A 21,354-nucleotide genomic window follows, 5' to 3' on the forward strand; every position below is an offset into this window, starting at 1 on the left:
GAAAGGGGTGGGAAAGCGCCGGCTGCCCCAGGAAGCCCTTCCCAGTGAAGATGGGACGGAAGGTGATCAGTAGGGGTACGATGGCAAATCACTGTGGTTTGGAAGTGGAAGACAGGTAGTTTGGTCTACTCTTTTAGAAACTCAGATAAAAGGGAAGAAAAAAGAAAAGCAACAGTTAAAAAGGTCAGTTAAATTAGCTTAAAATTAGTTTTAAACACCGGAAAAGCAAACCCTTTTACAAATGGAAGCCGCAGCACTGAAGGAAAGTTAAAGGTAGAAGACACAGAGAATCACTGATGGGACAAGGGTCAGCAGTGGTAGAAAGAAGGGGATCCAGAGCTAAGGATGGGCCTGGTCTACCCTATGTGTTGAGGGGTGGAGCAGAGAAAAGGGACGTGGAGGGGGCGAAGGAGGGCCTGCGTTACAGGGCCTGAGGACAGGATGAGCCTCCTGGGTGAGATAATGTGATGATCAGGAAGGAATAAAGGTTGTTAAGCACTTAAGTATTGCATTACAGGGCCAGGTTGAAGGTACAGAAATGGGTAACCAAGAGCAAGGTCCCAGAAGAATATGTGAAAATATTTATGCAAGGGGTGCGTGGGTAGCTCAGTCTGCCAAACATCTGACTCTTGATCTCCTCGGCTCAGGTCACCATCTCACAGTTCGCAAGTTCAAGCCCCACACAGGGCTCCGCGTTGACAGTACAGAGACCCTGCTTGGGATTCTTTCTCTCCATCTCTCTCTGCCCCTCCCCAGCTCGTGCTCTTTCTCAAAATAAAAAAAAAAATTAAAAATGCCTAGCACAGTACCTAGAATGCAAAAGGCACTCAATAAATTAGGTAAAAGTAAACATGAAATGTTCAACACTCCCTACTCACCGAAAAGGGCATTTATACTTTGAATTCAACATTTAAAAAATATAACTAATTAACAGATGACACAAACCAACACACAAATGGTAGAGCTTGAAAAGCATTTGTAACTCTGTTCATTGAAAAGGCCTAGAAGTGGGGCACCTGGCTGGCTGAGTCAGTAAAGCATGTGACTCTTGACATCTGAGCTGTGAGTGTGAGCCCACATTTTTTAGTTTACCACTAAAAAAGATAGATAATAACATAACATAACATAACATAACATAACATAACATAACATAACATAACATATAAAATAAAACGGTCTAGAAGCAATGACAACCCAGTAGCAATAAGCACTAGACTGTCTATACAATATACTCCATTTCCTATTAAAAGAAAAGGGATCCAGGGGCTCCTGGGTGGTTCAATCAGTTAAACATCCGACTCTTGATTTTAGCTCAGGTCATGACCTCACAGTTTGTGAGTTCAAGCCCGGCGGAGCCTGCTTGGGATTCTCTCTCTCGCTCTGCCCCTCCCCTGCTCACGTGAGCACTCTCTTTCTCTAAATAAACAAACTTAAAAAGAAGACAAGGGATCCAAAGAAAAATGCCTTTTGCCACGTGCGGGATGGAAATGTACAAAAGAAACATGGAAAAGTCTTTTTTTTTTTTTTTTTTTTTTTAAGTAGGCTCCATGCCCAACGAGGGGCTTGAACCCATGATCCTGAGATCATGAGTCTCAAGCTCTACTGACGGAGCCAGCCGGGTGCCCTGAAACCTGGAAAGTCTTACACCTTAAAGAAAAGAAGCTATCAAACACTACTAAGTTCTGGGGTTATCTCAAAATGACACAGGAGCTAATGGGCTGCTAGTGACCAAAGACGAGCCTCTCTGAATATCACTTGTAAAGACTAAGAATCATAAGGGCAAAATATGTTAAATCCACGGGTTGAAAAGAAAGAAAACCACCCCTCACTACCTCATCATTTAACCTTGCACGGTGCCAGGACACCAACTCATGATTTTGAAAAATGGTAAGGAAGAAAGAGTCAAGTATTTATTCCGCCTTTCTTGGACTGTTTCAGAATAACAAACAAGTGATGGGAGAAGTTCTTTTTAACCGGACAGGGAACCTGAGAAGAGAGTGCCACCTTTCAACGACCTCTAAGGAAATGAGGGATTTAGGCTCCAGCCATCACTGTCACTAAAATTTGGAGAAACTGATGAGGGTAATTCATAATGAATAGCTCAGGCTGACACCAACCAGTTAGTAATAACTGTTGAACCTCGGGGCATGGGGATATGAGGGAAGGCTTTCATGCTCAACTTCTCTGTATGTTTGAAAATTTCTAAAGTGAAAATAACAATTGGCAAGGCTTTCCGGTATGCTAGAAAATAGCACTTCAAAGTAAGGAGATAAGGAAACTAGTTCTGACTGTTGTGACCTTCTATCACTCAGAGCTTTTTTTCCTTTTTCTGTAAATTGAAGGGGACTGTACCTCATGCTTCTGCTCAAAGAATTCTATGATTCTCTCTAAGGATATGAAAATCCATAAAGACACAAATCACCCTTTCCATAAAAGGCAAGTATTTCCTGTCTCTTTACAGTTTTTTTCTGAAGCTTAATCCAGAAGGAAAAAACTCTAGAGGACAAATTTAGAAACTCGAGTTCAGATTTTACACTAACTTATGGTAGGCATGACATTTGTTCTCAATCGGCAAGTGGGAATTTACAAGGATTGCTAACTACCCTAAGGATTGCTAACTACCCTAAATAAGTCCTTCATGGATAATACAGTTGGATGGCTAGGATGACCACTAATTGAATCTTAAGATGTTTTAGAACTACTGTTAAGGGAAACAAGCAAAGCACAAAAGGGTATCTAGAAGATGCCACCATTCACATAAGAAAGAAGGGGATCTAAGGAAACACACACGTGCAGAAGAAACACAGGATGAACAAACTAGAAGTTAATGGGACAGATGACCAACTGGGGGTGGGTGGGAAAAGGCTAGAAAGGTGAGAAGTGGGGATGGGTGCTAGTGGTGAAGAGGGAGCTATACTTCAGTGAACACATACATTTCAACTCTTAGAACCTTGCAGAACATAGTATTTACATTCCCTTCACATACCCAAAATACACACACTGAAAATCAACCAGGATGTAGGAAGAACACAAACACTACCAAAGAAATCTAACTGTATTCTAAATGCATATCCTAACCACACTGAAGAGAATGGGGAAGAGGAGAAATGAACTAAGTAACTGTCTGGAAAATAGGGTCTGCATTACAAACTCTAAGTCTAGAGGCAAAAGGAACTTTACATAAATCCATCAGTAAATATGTTTCTCACAGTGATAGAAGTTGACAATTTGAAACCACTTTATGGGTACGCTACGTGCACACTAAAATTAGTAAAAAAAAATCATAGGTAAGAACCAGGTTTCTCCCTCTCAGAGAAAGAATTTTCAAATCAGGAAGGACGAGGTAAAAAATCAACGCTGTAATGTTCAGTCCAGTCTGGTCCAACCAGAATCCAAAGTGTGTGGTTAATCTCGGGTTTTTTTTTTTTTTAATGCAAATGTAGAGTGATGGGTACAACAATAAAGATAATCGTATACATGTGGGTTATTACACATTCATATATTCTAGAGCTCTGTCTACTGAGATATCTAGAAGCAGTGGCACCACAGTGGTAACGAGCACACCTAGTGCCCAGATCTAGGGTTTCTAAATACTTTTCTCCAATAAAAGGAACCAGGGCTCACTGAAGAAGTGGTTGATTCTAGAGCTGGGACAGAGAAAATACAAGATGTGCCTGAAACACAGTGTAACACCAGAAAGTAAAGAAATGCTTTAAAAAAAAAGATGGGGCTTGTTGAAAGAACACAGAAGCCAACCTGAAGCAGTTCTTAATTACCAGGGTTGAACAATGTGAGGAACAAATAATGATAGTATTGGATCGCAATCCACAGAATATCCATGGGTCCATATGAAATAAATGATTGATTGAAAAATAAATGGGGGAGAACAGAAAGCTGGTCCTTACAGAATTCCACAAAATACGTGGGAAGGAATGATGAAAATAGGAAAGAAACAGCATTTGGGAAACATCTCATTCTTGTTTCAGGCACAACATCAAAGGAGGCTACAATTAGCAAGCAAAAGTTTAAACTAAAACAGGACATCACAAACTTACATAGTCTCAAAGTATCTTTTCTGAAATATAATTAATCACCAAGGGAAAAACAGTAACTTTAAAGTAGAGAAAGCAGGAAGAAACCACCATAATCAAGTGATCACAGCCAATGTCAACAGGAGCGAGACATACTGACATCATGAACATGATACGATGTTGCATTCTTCTCAAAAGTGCAGAACCTCCATCCAATCGTGAGTAAACACCAGACAAACCCAAACTGAGAGGCAGTGGACCAAAAAAGCGCTCACTGCAGAAACTGTCATGGGCATGAAAGACCAGGAAGGAAGGACTATCTCAGACTGCCGAAGTCTAAAGGGAAATAACTAAACGCAATGTGTGTTGCTGGATAGGATCCTGGAACAGAAAAAAGGCATTCATGGAAAACAGGCAAAATCTGAGTAAGATCATTAGTTAACAGTACTGTACCAATGTTAATTTCTTAGTTCTGACTGTGCTATGGTTATGTAAGGTGTCAACATTAGGGGAAGGTGCGTGAGGGATATATGGAAATTATACTATTTTTGCAATGTTCAAAGTCTAAAATTATATGAAACTAAAGACTTTTAAAAATAATGCCACATGATCCAGTCTATTTCTGAAAGAATTTAACTATTCGTTTAGAGTCATAAATATTTTAATCATGAGTTCGCAACTTAAAGATTTTTTAAAATGCCAAATAGCACAAGGGAAAGAAGTACCAGTTTGCAGTTATAAGCTGGGTTGCCTCTAATCTCTAGGTGTAGATATTATCACCTGTTTAACCTAATACTGTTTAGTTTTCCAGGGCTAAAGAACTCACCTCGACATTCTTGTTTGTCAAGGGTTGTATTGGTCCCGGTAGTGCTCTGAAGTGTTAGCTTAAGAAATGTAACATTTTGGCTGTTTCTCTACATTAGGCATCAAAAGCTGTTAATTATCTGCCTAAGTGAATACTTTTTAGAAACTTATCAAAGTTCCACAGACACAGTACCTCCTCTCTGCTCCAACTCTTTGTTGGGTACAACTCTCAGGGTACAAGATGGAGTGAAAGAGAGGTAGTCACATACAGCATATTTCCTTCCATATGGTTTTTATTCTATCAAAAAGTTCCTGCATGAGGTATGTTTGTATTGTCGCCCTACAATACTATGTTTACTCTTCTAGCATTTTTTCATAGAATTGCTATACATTACATATATTCTTGTTATTTTAGAAATGTATGAATATTCCTGGCTGTCAAGTAGCTGTGACAAACATATTTTCTTGTAAGTTGCTAAAGCAATTTTTCTGGTGTTCACTTTGGCACAAAGCACAAAAGTACTAAAGCATTTTTTTCTTTTCTGCCTTAGAACAATTTGAAAATTTAGGGATGTTGGTAGCTTTTAAATATCAAAGTTCTTGTACTTTACATTCCCCTATTTCAAAATGAATCAAAAAAAAAAAAAAAAAAATCTATGGGCACCTGGGTGGCTCAGTTGGTTATGCGACTGACTTTGGCTCAGGTCATGATCTCATGGTCCGTGAGTTCAAGCCCCGAGTCGGGCTCTGTGCTGACAGCTCAGAGCCTGGAGCCTGCTTTAGATTCTGTGTCTCCCCCTCTCTCTGCCCCTCCCCTGCTCATGCTTTGTGTTTCTCTGTCTCTCAATAGTAAATAAATGTTAAAGAAAATTAAAAAAAAAAATCTAAACCATGATTCTGATCCCCACGCAGAATTCTTACAATAATAATGTGCTTGCATATATACAGAGAGAAGTCATGAATTTTGGATAAATTTATCACTTAACACTCGGCGATTACTTTTGTTGACTTACTTCATTTCATTTACTTGTCTCAGAATCTCATGCTGAGTGTTCACAACAGTATCCATCTCTTGCTGAGTGATCTGGAGGGAAAACAAAAGAATCCACTTCTGTACAAACACACTGCATAGCAAGCAACCTTTCTTTTCTACTTCTCCATGAGAGGCCACCTACGGCTCATACGTACATTTGGAAAGCTTACCTGTCCATGCTGCCCTGGGATTCCTGCTCCTCTTTTAGAGATCTCCTCGGTCAAGGAAGAGACATATCTTCTCTGTTCATCAAGAATCATATCTAATTGTCGGTTCAGTTGCTTGATTTCAAGATGGATACGATTCTGTCCTTCAAAGATTTGTCTCAGCTCACGATCTCCTACGCTCTCAAATATTTCATCTGCTGAAATGGAAATTGCAACTTAAAATTATTAAACTCACCAACACATGTAGTTTTTGAAATACCGTAAGTTACTAAAGTATCAATATATAATAAAATTAGGGGTGCCTGGGTGGTTCAGTCGGTTGAGCGTCCGACTCATGATTTTGGCTCAGGTACTGCACGATCCCAGGGTTGTGGGATCGAGCCACGTGTCAGGCTCTGCACTGAGCATGGAGGCTGTTTGAGATTCTCTCCCTCTATCACTCCCCCCTGCTTCCATCTCTCTCTCTAAAATAAATAATAGTAATAAAAAAACATATACGTCACCACTATGTTGTACTCCAGTGGTATGACCTCCCCAACAGTAAACATGCAAGATCGTCAATTCAATCAGGACAAAATTATTATTTGTTTTTTGCCATCTCTGCTGGTTGAATACTCACTATAAATTAGTTCTGATTTTTCACCTAAAAATAATTCTTTCAAATATACTGTATAATTCTACTTATATGAAAGGGTAAAACTCATCTACGTTAACGGATATCAGAACAGTGGTTTTGCCTCTGTGAAGAGGGCGCTGGCTTGAAAGAGGCACGAAGGAAGTTCTCGGGGTGAGAAAAATATTCTACGTGCTGATCTGAGTGACAGTTACACAGGTATACGTTTGTCAAAATTCATCAAACTACGCTCTTAAAATCTGTGCATTAAAATTATTTTTAAATTATTACTTATGTAATTAATTAAAAAATGGAGTTGAGAACAGCACATTTTCCTTTCATACCTATGCTGAAAATAAGATTACTTCATTTGAACACTTATTACAATAAGCTTCAGGACACAGTCACAAACCATATGTAATCCTTAAAACAAATCCAAGAAAAGAATTAAATTTACCTTTCATTTTTACCTGCATGAAGTCTGATTCATATTATTTAGAGGATTTAGAGAATCACATGCTATCTGGAGTACAAAAGCTAGCTGTGAGCTTTATTATACGGCTTTGATCATCTGTGCTGGTGGGAACAATCCAAATAAAAGCTAGCAGATACTCTAAAGCCACTCTATTTGGACTTCTCATGTTTTGTTTTTGACAGCTAGCACACTCGAGTTCTTACTTACACTGGCTTAAAACTAATTATTTTAAAATTCGCCAATTTCAAAGTCCAGAGTTCTGTCAAGTAGTATACGGGAAGGAGAGCCAGAGAATCACTTCTCATTACTTCCACAAGCCTTCTGACATTTTTCCAGTGGTATCCCTTTATTAATAAGGTACTGTGTGCCACTCAAAAATGAAAGACATACACCTTAGATGATTTCATCCCATAAATATTTACTGAGTCTCAACTACCAGGTCGGCAATGGGGCTCTTTTTTTTTAGGTTTAGGGGGCAGAGCAGTAAGCACACAAACAGAACCCCTGTCCTCACAGACCCTGACCCGCGGTGGATCGCCGTCCGTCCACATCGCCTGGTATCCCCCACTGCACGCTCTCCTAAGCCACACTCTTACTGGTGGGAACGTCAACCTCCAAGCCTCGTGATGGCAGAAGATGCGCTCATATACTGCTTCCGGAAACTATTTGGACGTGCCAGACAAGAGCTCAACGATGAGATGCACGCATGCGCCACAAGCCCTGTGCGGTTCTGAGCATAGCTTTCTCCAACTCACCAGGATGCCCTTGAAGGTCAGGGTGGCCCTTCTGGAATTCCTCCTTTTTTTTATCCAACTCTTGTTGAAAGTGCTCAAATTCCTCCTGATACTTTTCTTTTTCTTTTTCTGAAATTTCTTTATCTGGTGTAGGCTTTTTTGGAATTTAGAATCATAAAAAAAAAAAAAAAAAAATTAGAAGGGTAAGAAAATACTAAACCTCCATATACTTTTCTGCCCTTCATTTCAACTACTCTACCACTAGCTGAAAGGCTAACGTAAAAATGTCATTTCTTATTTAGGTCATAGCCCACTGACTCTTGCTACTAATAATTACAACAGAACGATAATGCTAGGCACTTCCATTTACCGCGTGCCTGCCAGCAGTCCAATGGTCTGATTTAATGCTCACGACACCATAAGGTGACCGGTACAAATGTCTCAGTTTTACTAGGAAGAAAAGGGGTGGTAACGGAAGTTGAGTAACGTTTACAAGGTCAAATGACAGTAACAGGCAGGAGGAAGACCCAAACCTAAGCTGGGCTTCCCGTTTTCAGCTACAAGGAGCTACCAATAAAGCAAAAATAAACTTTTTGAGAAAATTATACTTACCGGCTCTTTCCCAGGCTCAGTCAATTGGAAAGTCAGGAAAGAAAGGACATCGTGGTCATCTACAAATTAAAAAAAACAGAAACAAAAAACAATGAGAAAGTTCCATAACAGATTATTTTTATGGCTGTGAAGTTACCTTAGAGAGAGCTATTGCTTTAAAAATAATCAGTATGAAAAATAACAAATATTAGCTCTAATCTGGTAAAGGCAATGGTGCTCTATGAGCTTAGAGATAAAAATTCACCAAAAAGATTTACATCAGAAATAAACTAAAATTCACGTTTTTTTATTCTAAACTAGAATATTTAACATTGCTTAATAAATAACACGTTTAATAAACAAGGGGAGAGGGGTGCCTGGGTGGCTCAGTCGGTTAAGTGACTTCAGCTCAGGTCATGATCTCACAGTTCATGGGCTCAAGCTCCATATCAGGCTCTGTGCTGACAGCGCGGAGCCTGGAGCCTACTTCAGATTCTGTGTCTCCTTCGCTCTCTGCCCCTCCCCCACTCATACTCGGTCTCTCTCTCTCTCTCTCAAAATAAAAATAAACATTAGAAAAGATAAAATAAGGGGATAAAGGATCATAATGAATAAGGGATAAGGGAATGCACAAACGAACGAAGGGTCAAAACAAGCCCAAACTCCTAAAACTGGCACTAAGATCCTCCCATATTTTCCCACAAATCTCCTTCACAGGCTGTGCCCCAGTCAAATGATACTAATTTCTGTCCTTCGTGTATTTCCATAGCTGTCACTGAACCCTTCCTACGGTACTTACCACTTCTCGCCTCACTTTCTTGTTACCAACTTGACACTGCTTTGTCCTGGCCTACTAGGACAGCCCTGATTTATCCATGTTGTCCTGGCATTACTATAATAGCACCTTCTTTTACTCTCAGAGCTTTCCAATTTAGATAATATGATCACTCTATCTAAATATCACTCATATGTGTTTCCCTCACATAGCAGATATTAACAATTTTACTCTATCTAAAATCGTATTTTAAAAATCAAATTAATCTCGGGCTGTGTAAGCTGAAAACAGGGACTTAGCAGATCATACCTCGTAACGTTGACCTAAATTACCAATCCTGGCTAGGATACCAGTCACGTCCACAAAGCAAGAGCAATTAATTTCAACTGGCAACCTCTATGCTTTCTGCCATTATTACGGAGATCTCGATATGCAGCCAGATTAAAGAGAATATCGTACCACCGTGGTGTAAGTTACATCATTTGGGGAGAAGATGTACAGTGTGATACAGCACTGGACACAGGAGTCAGAAATCCAAACCAAGTCTTGCCTTGGTCTGGCCATTACTGGCCATGTATATTTATAATGTCCTTTAATCCAAGGTTTGGCAAACTTAAGTAAAAACAGAGTAAATACAATCTATCCACTCCCTCCTTCCCTGTGATGAGGAGAGGAACAATCATATATTTGAAAATAATAGAAAATCATACAATGTACCATGTGAACACAAGATGGTATTAATGTCAAATAAGAAGTTCATTTATCACCAAAATGTAGGGGAAAAAAGTGGTAAAAGTGATAAATATACCTTGATGAAAGTTTAGTCCCCAATATTTCCTCAGGCTACCAAATTCACTTAAATGTGCCAGGACAACTTTCAGGATCGTAAACCACTTGACAATGAACCTTTTACAGGCCTGGCTTTAAGCACGTCTCCCTCACTATAAAACTGATGGTCTCCGTACCTCCCTGGATGCAGCCCCAGCCAGCTGTACACCTACAGAGTGGGAGCGGGACCCCGGCTCCGCGGCCCACATAAAGGTCACAGCCAGTCTTAAAAGGCTGAAAGGACACGAGTCCGCGTGTCTCTACAGCACACTATTCCCAAGGAAACTCAATTCACAAACTTTCAACACTAGAAGACGGCAAGAGTTACCTGCGAGCCCTCCAGTTGCAGCAGATATTCCAAAATGTCCTTGAGGAGGGATAACCATATTATCCACTTTGGCGCAAAATTCATAATCATTTTTATCTGGTGTGAAGCCATTATTGACCATCACCTAAAAAGAGAGACTACAGCTATAGCTTTTATAACAGGCATTGTAAAATGAATGTCAAATAGTCAATGTGTGACTAACTGTCTTATATTTGGTCTAATAACCAACTGTCAAAAAGCTACCAGTTTTCTCTCACTACTAAAAAGGGTCATCTGCTGTCCATTAACTAACCTCACTTACTTAGAATCATTATACAAGACACTTCACTTTATTCTAACTCTACTATGTGTCAAAGGTTTAAAGAGAAATATTTGGTAACATTCCACGAAAAACTTACTGAAATAGAAGACTTAGGGAAGCATGACTACTTTCTTTGAACGGTTCGTACAGAAGAGGGATCAGACTTACTCTGAAACCCCAGTGACAGAGCCAAAACGAATAGGAGGAATTTACAATTTTTACTACAGCTGGTTGAGAATTAAATAGATTCACTTAGCAAGTCATGAGCTTCTCTTCATTAAACTGGGGAGGGGGGTGTGACTGGAGAGTCATAAGTTAGCAGAGACACCAGAAGTGACAGAAGTTGTACTGACAAAAAGGCAGCAAATGAAAAAACTACAAGGACGCCTAAGTTTCTATTTTGCAGAATGTATTTTTTTAAGTTTATTTATTTTTGAAAGAGAGAGAGAATGAATGCAGGTGGGGGCGGGGCAGAGAGAGAGAGAGAGAGAGAGAGAGAGAGAGACAATCCCCAGCAGGCTCCAAGCTGACAATCCTCAGCACAGAGCCCAACATGGGGCTTGAACCCACAAACTGTGAGATCATGACCTGAGCTGAAATTAAGAGTTGGACACTTAACCAACTGAGTCACTCAGACGTCCCTGTGCAGAAGCTATTTTGGAAGTAATAACCCAAAATGTCTTCAAAGAATCTTGGAATCCCAAGAAAGCGAAGAACCCAGCTGACACACAGATACTGATCTCCTGATCCCAATCAAGCAGTGGCCGAGCCTTTCACTCCCAGCAACCCAACGTAAGAGGGGCTGAGAGCGGAAGGAGGAGGAAGAGAGATGTCGTACTAGCATGGGGCACTTCTATTATTACTGCCAGAGGCCAGCATCACTTGTGACAGTGAAGATTTAGTTACACAGGTAAAATGTTAGAGTGTTCTGCCCACATTTTTTAGCAAGAAAGGAAGACACTTGTCAATATGGAAGGCAAATCCTATATCATATAGAATGGAAACGTCAACTCCTACCAATTTTTCAAAACCACCTGCCGTCTATAGTTGACTAATAGTAATATTCTGTCCCCCCCGATCAGTAACGCCATTTCAGTTTCCACCATTTGCAAACAGCGCTCCTCTACAGTGTTTTAAATCGGAATCAAGACCCGGTAAGACATTTGTCTTTGAGAGATAAAGAAAACAAAGGTGTTAGTTAATCACATTCTAGTTCTAATCCTAAAAACTTTCAACTCTTCAATATTTTTTCCTTGAACCTCAACAACCTGAAAATCCATTAGGAGTCTTTATTGTCTAGTACTATTTCTTTAAAAAAAAAAAAAAAGAGAGAGAGAATAATAAACTCATCGTACTATGAGTTTGGAGGAACGTCAGGTCTGTGACTATACAGGTACCATTCATATGCTTTATTCATCTTACAGTTTCAACCCACTGTTAACTACTACACTAGCCGTACTTAGTTTTCAATGGGCAATAATTGTGCCTCGGATAAACCTCATCGGCTACGGTATTGCCGCTGCACAAACCTGTACTTGTTTTGACTATGTTCCTCCACTAACAACATTTCTTGCTCCCTACTGTTTTTCCCTCTGAAGTTCAAACAAGTGGGACAAGATAAATGGATAAGTACCAATTCAATAAACATTCCCTGAGTTACTAAAAGGAGCAAAACATGAGGGACTATAAAGAATACAGGGTATAATGTCTGTACTGGCAAATTTACAATCATATTGATGAGAAAAAAGACATACAGACCACAGTTGACTAGTAATTCAAGACAACATACTTTAAAGGCCACATACGCACTAGAAAAAAAAAAAACCAGAGTTTTGGGGAGAAAGATCATTATCTTTATTATCTTTATTATTTATTATCATTTATTACCATATATTTATTGTCATTATTATTATCTTTATCATTACCTGATAATGATGGAACAGGGATGTGACCTAGCGTGTTCAAGGAGCACGACTCTGCCACATAGAGAGAAGAGGGAGTGCATTACAGGAAGAGAGAAGAGACTGAGCAAACATAAAGGCTAGGACCGTTCAATCAGTCACGTGCCTTGCCAAGTCTCTCTCAGATGTATTCTTCACAGCACTAGCTCTACAGACATTCACGGATGTTAGGTGAACAAGTAATTCTGAAGAACGTAGAGTTTACTCACAGTTTGTTTCAAGACTTCCTAGAATGTGCTTTAATGAGCTAATATGCACAGTCGTGCCCAATCTCTTCTGAATGTGGAACTCTCTCGGGAGGACGTTTTGTAGGACGATTTTGGGTACTGTCGGTGGGGTTCGGTGCACTGTGTCTGTGGGCAGCCTCCTGGGGCAATCTGTGAACTAAAGTGTGGGTCTGCCCCCCCCCCCCCCAGGTTGGTGGCTGGGTCGTGCCACATGAAGGTGAGCACGACTTACTGATGGCCCTAATGAAACTGTACCGGATGTGTAACAATTACAGTGGAACTCAGGTCCAAGTCCATCGTGACAGACCGGACACCTCATCTGCTCTGAGATCTCTAAACTAGTCTGGAATTTAAGACTGAGCCAATACAAAGTTCTCCAAAGAACAGCCTGTGCAAGCCTAGCTCATGATTTAGGAGAAAGCAAAATTAAAGCCGGATTTTTTTCTTTATTTACAAGTATGCTATAACCAGGTATTGATGACACCTTTATCAAGCAAAGTTCACACGATATTAGTAATCATGGAACTATGGAACTGCTAACTAGCTATGTCCACTTTAAATAGTACCCTGGACTCAATGTGTCTACAGCTAAACTCTCACCACCCCTCTGTCTTCCACTCCTCACTCAAACGCAAACAAGGTGCTTCTCGGCTTAGTTGTACAACTGGCCAGAAATCCGGGAACTAGCTTTGACTCACCAGAGCCTCCCACCCCCAAGCAAACTAGTATTAAGTCCTGCGGTCTCTCCCTCCTAATCGCTTCCCCTCTCTTCTTCCCTCTCCCTCGGTTCAGACCATAAGTGGAGTCTTACACTAAGAGAGCACTCGGTTCATATCACAGTTGTGTTACTTACTAAGTATGACTCTAAGTTACTTAAAATTTCCCATATTCGATTGCCCCGTGTATGAGATGGGGATACCTACCCCACAGGGTTGCTGGAAAGAATAAGTGGGAAACTGCACGGAAAGGACCGAGCACAGGGAGTGGCCCCTAAGAGTCGGGGTCTCCTTTCACAGATACCATTAAAGAACACAGCCGCCTAAGTCATCTTCCCAAACTGCAAATCTAATCATTTCACTTTCCTGCTTAGAACTTGAAACAGTTGCCTACAGGACAAACCACCTGAGGCCTACAAGACGGGCTACCGCCGCCATTTCAACCCCACTTCCCACAGTCTCCTCTATCCTCCAGCCAAATTACGTGCCTTTCCCAAATCTTTCAAGAGTCCCTGTGCCTGTTTTCTCTGCCTGGTATATGCACCCCGTTTAGGAAATTTCTATTTCCCCTTCCGGGTGCAGCTCAACTCTGAGCAACTATTCCTGACCCTCCCCGCTCCCACCCGGCAGTTTGGAAGAGTCTATGCCCTTGATTACTTAATGGCATGCGTGTTGCAGCACGTGTCACATAGTGTAAGCAATGTTACAGAAGTGTCTCCACTCCACTAGACTAAATGCTCTTTGAAGAAAATGACCTTTATCTTACTCATATTTCTATCTTGCTGGCTTGCGTATGTATATGATGTGTGAGACACAGTAAGTCGGATGCTTAAGCATATACTGACGGCAAACCCACTGGCAAGGTTTTACAACACGTCGCCACTTACACCGAACTTTGAAGCCACTTCCGCCCTCTCACAGTGACTCTGAGTGTATAAACAATATCCAAATTTACATGCCTTTGATTTCTACCAAAGATTCAACCTGAAAGGTCACGCTGGAATACTGTCCATTCGATTATCTCCAAGTGCATGCTACGTACCGTCAGTGTTTTCTGGTAATATGTGATCTTTGCCCGGACAGGATAGGGTTTATTACGAAAGTCCCTCTGGCAACTCGCTAAAGCTTGACTGGCGCCATCACTACAGTATGAAGAAAAGGAAAACAGACAAAAAAACATAACAAAGCTTCCCGATATTTAAAAACTCACTATTTAAAATGACCAACGTCCAGAGAGATAAAACAACAGTAAGTTATGACAAAGTCTTGGGATACTTGAAGTTATTTATTCAGAAGACACAAAGTTAAGGCACGAGTTTTTTTCCCGTGATTCCTGTTGGAACCATGGAGAGCGTCAGAAGCCAGTGTTCCCATGTGCTGACCCTAAGAGGAAAGTTACCCCTCCCATGCGAGACTAGAGCCACAGTCCTTTACGGCCCAATCGAATATGTGTGGAGCTTTCAAAACTGCCGATTCCTAGACCCCCCCCCCCAAGTGAACTGAAGCAGACTCACAAGGAGTGGCCTTGGCACCCTCTACTTTAAATAGCTCCACGGGTGGTCATGATGAACCAGGAGGATTAAAAATCACTAAGGTAGGAAACAGTAAAAAAAAAAGTGCAGATAAGTTAATTTTTCTTATAGTTTACTGACTGGCTCAAAGGTAATTCCTCCCACAACAAACATGTAAAAATAAAAAATGTCCATACCTAATTCATACACAGCATAAATATACTAAACACAAGTTTTGTAGCCTGCTGAGAATCTTTAAATACAGCAACATGAAGAATGAATAAGGTGGCATAAATTGCTTGGCCACTAGTCTGGTCAAGACTTTGAACTTTATTTTCGAAAGATAAAGATGAAAGAAACATGACTAATGGCATTACTGAGAACCAGGAACCTTTTACAAACCTTTCAACATATTACCTAACTTTATGTTGAATAAAACAACACATTTTTATGTTTGAAATCTGAGGTGGTCCATAGAATGAACTTTAAAACAGGACCAAATTAAAATAAGACCTTTCCACCAAGTTACAAAATATATCAAGAAAAGGAACAATCTTATTTCATCCGGAAAATATTCAGTCTATGGCCATACCACCCTGAACACACCCAATCTCAGAAGCTAAGCAGGGTTGGGCCTGGTTAGTACTTGGATGGAAAATGTTCAGATTTGAAACAGTATATTTTCCAAGGTTTTCAAAAAGGAGCTGAAATCAAATAATATATAAAGCACACACTTACTTTTGATGGTCATAATGGATTTGTCCATTGTTGCCTATGATTACTATAGCAGGATTATTTTTCTAAAAACAAAAAGAACGCATTTGTTTTAAAGAATCCTTAGGTCGAAGAATGCTAGATCATTCTAGAAGTGCTATAAGGCCTCTTACATCTCTAAAAATTCTAGGGCTCAAAATGTTAAAATAATTAATAGGAAAGATTTCTACTTATTTAGAACAATTTTAGTAAACTCTTCTAATCATTCAAAAACAGAGTCACTGAACACTTCAAGAAAGACTGATGATGTGCCCTGTGTGAATAATCAACTACAACACAGATGTGGGGAACCACTGTGAGCGTGGGAGAAATGTGGGACCCAAGGGAGCTTACTAGCCAGAGGACTATACACACCTCAGCATTCAAGAAGTTATTAAAGTTCTCCTTTAAAAGTGCTAATAATGGGGCGCCTGGGTGGCGCAGTCGGTTAAGCGTCCGACTTCAGCCAGGTCACGATCTCGCGGTCCGGGAGGTCGAGCCCCACGTCGGGCTCTGGGCTGATGGCTCAGAGCCTGGAGCCTGTTTCCGATTCTGTGTCTCCCTCTCTCTCTGCCCCTCCCCCGTTCATGCTCTGTCTCTCTCTGTCCCAAAAATAAATAAACGTTGAAAAAAAAAATTAAAAAAAAAAAAAGTGCTAATAATGACTTCTGACAATCAGCAGAGAAACTACCAGCTGAAACAATCTTAAGGCGGCTAACACATAAGTTAATGTTTTCAATTCACAAGTAGACTTTGCTCTTACTGTTTTAGGCTCTCCTAAGGACAGCATCAGAGAAATTGATCAAAAAGTGAAGTGACTAACATATGAGAAAGTATTAACATGAAAAAGTATTAATATGTGAGCTAGTAGTAGTAATGCACATGGACATTTTCATGAAAATAAATTGTAAGTCTTCTAAACACTATTGGTTTCACTGCCTATGTCTAAATGATCCATGCTTATCCATCAAAATTACTAAGCATACACAGGGGGCTGGGGAGGGAGGTCATTGCAAAGTTCTCAGAGTTAGAGCTCCATTATGACCTCCAGTTGATGTACAACAAATCATGAACTCATAGCTTTAAATTTCTAAACTCCTGGCTACATAAAGACTAATCATCATAATTTAAAATATAGTTTGGAGAGTTCTCTACTACTAACCTGACAAAAGTGTTAAATAAACTAATTCCTCACAGCCTAACTTTGTTAGCAGGTACACTCAAGCAGGTAACAGTCCGACAACAAGCATACCTTTCCGTCGTTGTCAAAAGAATCGAAAAATATTCCAACACCATTCCACATATCAGCTGATCCAAACACAGGACCCTCCAAGCCTTGATTTTCTGTATACCAAACTGCCTGTAAATATAAATAACAGGAGGCATTTAGAGGCTAGTGGTATATGCATTGATACACATTTTAGATGTTAAATTCTCATACCAGGCCATCAGCTCCAATTCGACCTCTTCCAGTCACTCGAAATGTCACCTCAACTTCCCAGTTTTCAAAGGCTGCTTTTGTCTTTGTCCACACTGATCCTCTTTGGCTTTTTAAAGAGGGTGCTATTCGAATTTGATCTGAACTTGGAATAGCATCTAAAACAAAAATCAGGGAAGGGAAGCTTTAAGTTATAATTAGGTAAAACTCAATGAACCATCACCAAACTGTTCCATATACCTATAGAGATCGAATTTTAACGCAGTAAGCTGTACAAAAATTTTGTTAGGAAAAAATTACACATTGACAGTTTCAACTTTAAAATTTTAGATGCTTCTAACAGCTCCCTTGCCATCTTTTGAACAGTGACATACCACTGGAAAGAGAAAGAAAGAAAGAAAGAAAGAAAGAAAGAAAGAAAGAAAGAAAGAAAGAAAGAAAGAAAGGAAGGAAGGAAGGAAGGAAGGAAGGAAGATTAAAGCTGGAACCATACACTAAAAATTCAAGGGGCGGGAGGGAAGAAATTATGGCTTGAAAAGCAAACCTACTATTTGATTCCCATAATATTCTTTTCCAAGTACCTCAAAAATTTGCATACTTTTTTTTTTTAACTGCGAAGGATTTTACCAATTTACAAATGTAGGATGCTCAAACGGTGTGAAAGGAACATACCACTAGGAATCAAGACTTATTCCTAGTCTCAGTTCCGCTGTGTGACTTTGAGCAAATAATTCTCTTACTGTCTTGGGTTCACCATATGTTCACCTGTAAAATGAAGGGGCTGGGCTCAATCACTTCCAGAAACACCCCAAAAGTTATATGCAAAATTCTGTGCATATATACATTCTTCTAGGGAGAGGGTCAATTGAATTTCAAGGCAATGAACAGTTTTTTAGCAACAGCAGATTCTCAAAGAGAATTGTGATCCCCAAAACAGTGGTCTGCATCTCTAAGCTAGGCTCAAGTCCCAGCTGCACCACTTGCTAGCTATTTGTACAAAAGTTACTCCATTTCTCTAACAACCTCACGGGCACAGAAGTATTTCAATAAATGTTAGCTAGTCCTGTTAATAGAACTAGATATTATGAAAGCACCTATCGGGCCTAAGTTCAAACAATTCTAACACACCCTCTCAGATATTAACCAGTTCTGACATCCATGCTTGGAAATACCTGTAGTATGTCTTTACAGCTAGGAGAAACTGACAAAAAGACAAGTCGAGATATTTTAGTGCGATCAGTAACTATCTGTCACCATGACTTTCAAATGCATAAAAGGGTGGGGGCAGACATCATGGAAAGAGTACTGGCCACAGTATCAGAAGACCTTGATTTGTGTTCTGTTCTACTGACACTAGCTATGTAACCTTTTCCAAGAACCTTAACCTTTCTGAACAGCAGGTTTTTTTCATCTATAAAGCAGCTAACACCTGCCTTGCTTACAAATGATCAAATCAGAGAATGAAGGGGAAAGAGCTCTGAGACCTAGCTACAAAGGGTTACAAATTGTCGTGATCATTTTTGTGCCCTTATGAACCCAGGATGTGTGCTAACAGTACAAAAGGACATTAGAGTTAAGAAAAGAAACACTGTCGATTTGGCCTTCATTTGGGGATGAATGTAATGGGCCATGTTTAAACTAAATCTTAAATTTCTCTATTTGAAAAAAAACTGCTTTAAATAATGGCTCTCCGGGTAAAACGAAAAAGGGAAAAAATGATCAATGGAGTTAAGAAGACAGTGAGACTGTAAAAATTACAGTGATAATGAAAACAAGAAGTATTCACAGCAGGAATTCCTTGAGTCAGTATGTAGGAAAATCATGACTAAAATATTAATCCCCTTATTTCACATTCAGTCTAGTCATCAACTTTAATTCACCCAGGTACTCTTTATGACATTTTTGCAGCAGACAAGTTTGGTTGAGTACAGACTGTAGAGAAAGTCAAGGTAACTAATTTGAGTAGTTGGTTAACATTCCCAATTGGCTGATGTATGTGGCGTTAGGTGGCAAAGACAGAACAAGCAGGCAAGGGACAGATGCAGAAGTGAAAAAGTGGGAACAAATCCATCACCACTACTGAAAACTTTATCGTCGTTCCAAAACAAAAACAAAAACTCCAAAAACCTGTGTTTGGCACATCCGCATCATCTTTACATATTAGGACTGATATCACCTTGATTAACAAAAGCCCAGCAATATACCCTTGATGAGTGGGCACACAGTGAATACCTGCTGAGTTAACAAATACTCAGCACTCCACTTCAAATACTTAATGACTTGGTCATTAAGTCAAATTGAAATTTTATACCTTTGAGTTTACACATTAATTTCAGTGAAACGGCTCTTACTAACAGTGTTTCCAATTCAGTCATTACTTTCTAGAAATGGGATATTTTATTTCAAGCACTGGACAACCTAACACAAAGCATACAAACACCTTCTATAAATAATTGTTTCATGACACATAAAGATGGAACTCAACCTGCCAGACTTTTCACCCCGTATCAAGGCATCTGCCACTTGGTTCAAAGGGTACATCTGATGGTCACTGAACAGAGCTTACAGCATGCCAAGTGTTATGGCTGGTTCCTTAGTCAGCAGTGACACATCAGCACTAGAAAGTACAGATTCGTTTTCTTCCACATATGTCAATGTGTAGCAAGGCTCTCTTATCTACTAACAGTGACAAACACACAGAGTGAATAAAACTCGGAGCACAGATTACTTTCAATTTTCAAAAAAACTAAAAATATCTCTTAAAAGGCTGCATCTGTTATTCTCCAGTGTCAAGTGCAGAAACAATCAATACGAAAAAAAAAATCCCTGTTACTAAAGGGACGAGCGTGACTCTTGCTACATAATACGAGAGAAAAGCTCAAAGACCACACCAAGTCACTATGAGGCAAATTCAAGGTATTCCAGTAACATAACAATGTCCTCAGACGTAAAAAAAAGACTCAAAAACTACTCTAAAACTAACGTATGCCATCTCCGGAGGCGTCAGTAGGTACTGGGTACAACTGGAGCATTCACCATTGCTGACACCGGAGAAAAGACAGCAGGGGAGGCCCAGGAGAAGCGGGAAAGGAGGGAGGGAAGCTGCCTGAACAAGTCTCAGGTTGGGATGGCCGGGGGTGGGGCTGCGGGACGTTCCCGGCGAGACGTGGCATCAGGGTGAAACGCGATGCTTAGAAGAGAGTTGGAGTACCTGCAAGTGTAGGAAAGTAACAAAACACCTCTACCCCGAACGGAAAGAACGGACGACATCACGGAAAAGAGGACAGGAGGACGAGGGGTGGCAGAATGGGGTTGGGGGGAGCCTTAGGGGGCAGGCGAAGAGAACCCTGCGGACCAGAGCCGACCGGCAGGAGGGGCTGCTGAGAAGGGTCCACCGCGCCAGTGGAGTGCAGCGGGGAGAGGGTAAAGAGGAGACGCAAGGCGAGGAGGGGACCCTGGCCCCCCCGCCCTCTTTCCCGGCTTACTCCCCGCGTGGGCCCAGAAGGGCACTGTCCCGTCGCTTTGCACCAGGTGCGGCCCCTTGAAGCTGTATTTGTACTCGAAACGGCGGTGTGGCAGTGCGGCTGCGGTGCCCGCGGCACCAGCGGCCGCGGGGTCGCCTCCCATGCCGTCGCCCCCAGCGAAACGACTAAGCGACAGCAGCAGGGCGCAGAAAAGAGACCGAACTCTGGCCTGGGGACCCCTATGCCTGGATCCCGCCATCTTGGATTCTGGGAAGCGGAGGCCGGCGGGAGGAGGAGGGGCGCGGGAGCTACGGACGGCCAACAGGGCGCTCGCTGATTGGCGGAGCCCGAGGGACCCCGAGGGCAAAGGTGAGCCCCGCCCCCGGCCTCCGCCAGCCCGGCGGCCGCAGGACTCGGCGCATCTGTGGGCGGGGCCCCGCGGGAGGGGGCGGGGCCTGGAGGCGGTGCTGTCTACGCGCCCCGCCCGTCCTCTCCCGGGCGGGAAAGGGTCTCCTACATTCCGTTCCCAGGCGACGGGGAGCGTTGGCGGAGCACCGCGCACGCTTCCCTGCAAGAAGCTTTCTCCTGCCTCCTAACACACGTT

General features: G+C 41.2%; 1 protein-coding gene and 1 pseudogene across 3 annotated transcripts in view; both read right to left on the reverse strand.

The window, feature by feature from the left end:
- The window catches only part of LMAN1 (lectin, mannose binding 1), a 34,145-nt gene extending 13,092 nt beyond the window's left edge, over positions 1-21,053 (reverse strand). For 2 of the 3 annotated variants that reach the window (XM_015076669.3, XM_015076668.3), the window contains exons 1-10: positions 20,772-21,052; positions 17,290-17,444; positions 17,101-17,208; positions 15,834-15,895; positions 14,627-14,726; positions 10,380-10,503; positions 8,470-8,528; positions 7,879-8,011; positions 6,039-6,232; positions 5,849-5,919 (exon numbers count right to left, since the gene is read on the reverse strand). In XM_015076669.3, the coding sequence (XP_014932155.1) occupies positions 5,849-5,919; positions 6,039-6,232; positions 7,879-8,011; positions 8,470-8,528; positions 10,380-10,503; positions 14,627-14,726; positions 15,834-15,895; positions 17,101-17,208; positions 17,290-17,444; positions 20,772-21,009 (1,244 nt within the window). In that variant the 5' untranslated portion in view covers positions 21,010-21,052. Of the gene's footprint in view, positions 1-5,848; positions 5,920-6,038; positions 6,233-7,878; positions 8,012-8,469; positions 8,529-10,379; positions 10,504-14,626; positions 14,727-15,833; positions 15,896-17,100; positions 17,209-17,289; positions 17,445-20,771 lie in introns of all 3 variants that reach the window. The other variant, XM_015076670.3, reaches the window with a different exon arrangement.
- Positions 12,135-12,211, reverse strand: LOC113602375 (uncharacterized; annotated as a pseudogene).
- Positions 21,054-21,354: the final 301 nt, after the last annotated feature.

This window comes from Acinonyx jubatus, chromosome D3 (genome assembly GCF_027475565.1).
Source record: "Acinonyx jubatus isolate Ajub_Pintada_27869175 chromosome D3, VMU_Ajub_asm_v1.0, whole genome shotgun sequence".
NCBI classification, from domain to species: domain Eukaryota; kingdom Metazoa; phylum Chordata; class Mammalia; order Carnivora; family Felidae; genus Acinonyx; species Acinonyx jubatus.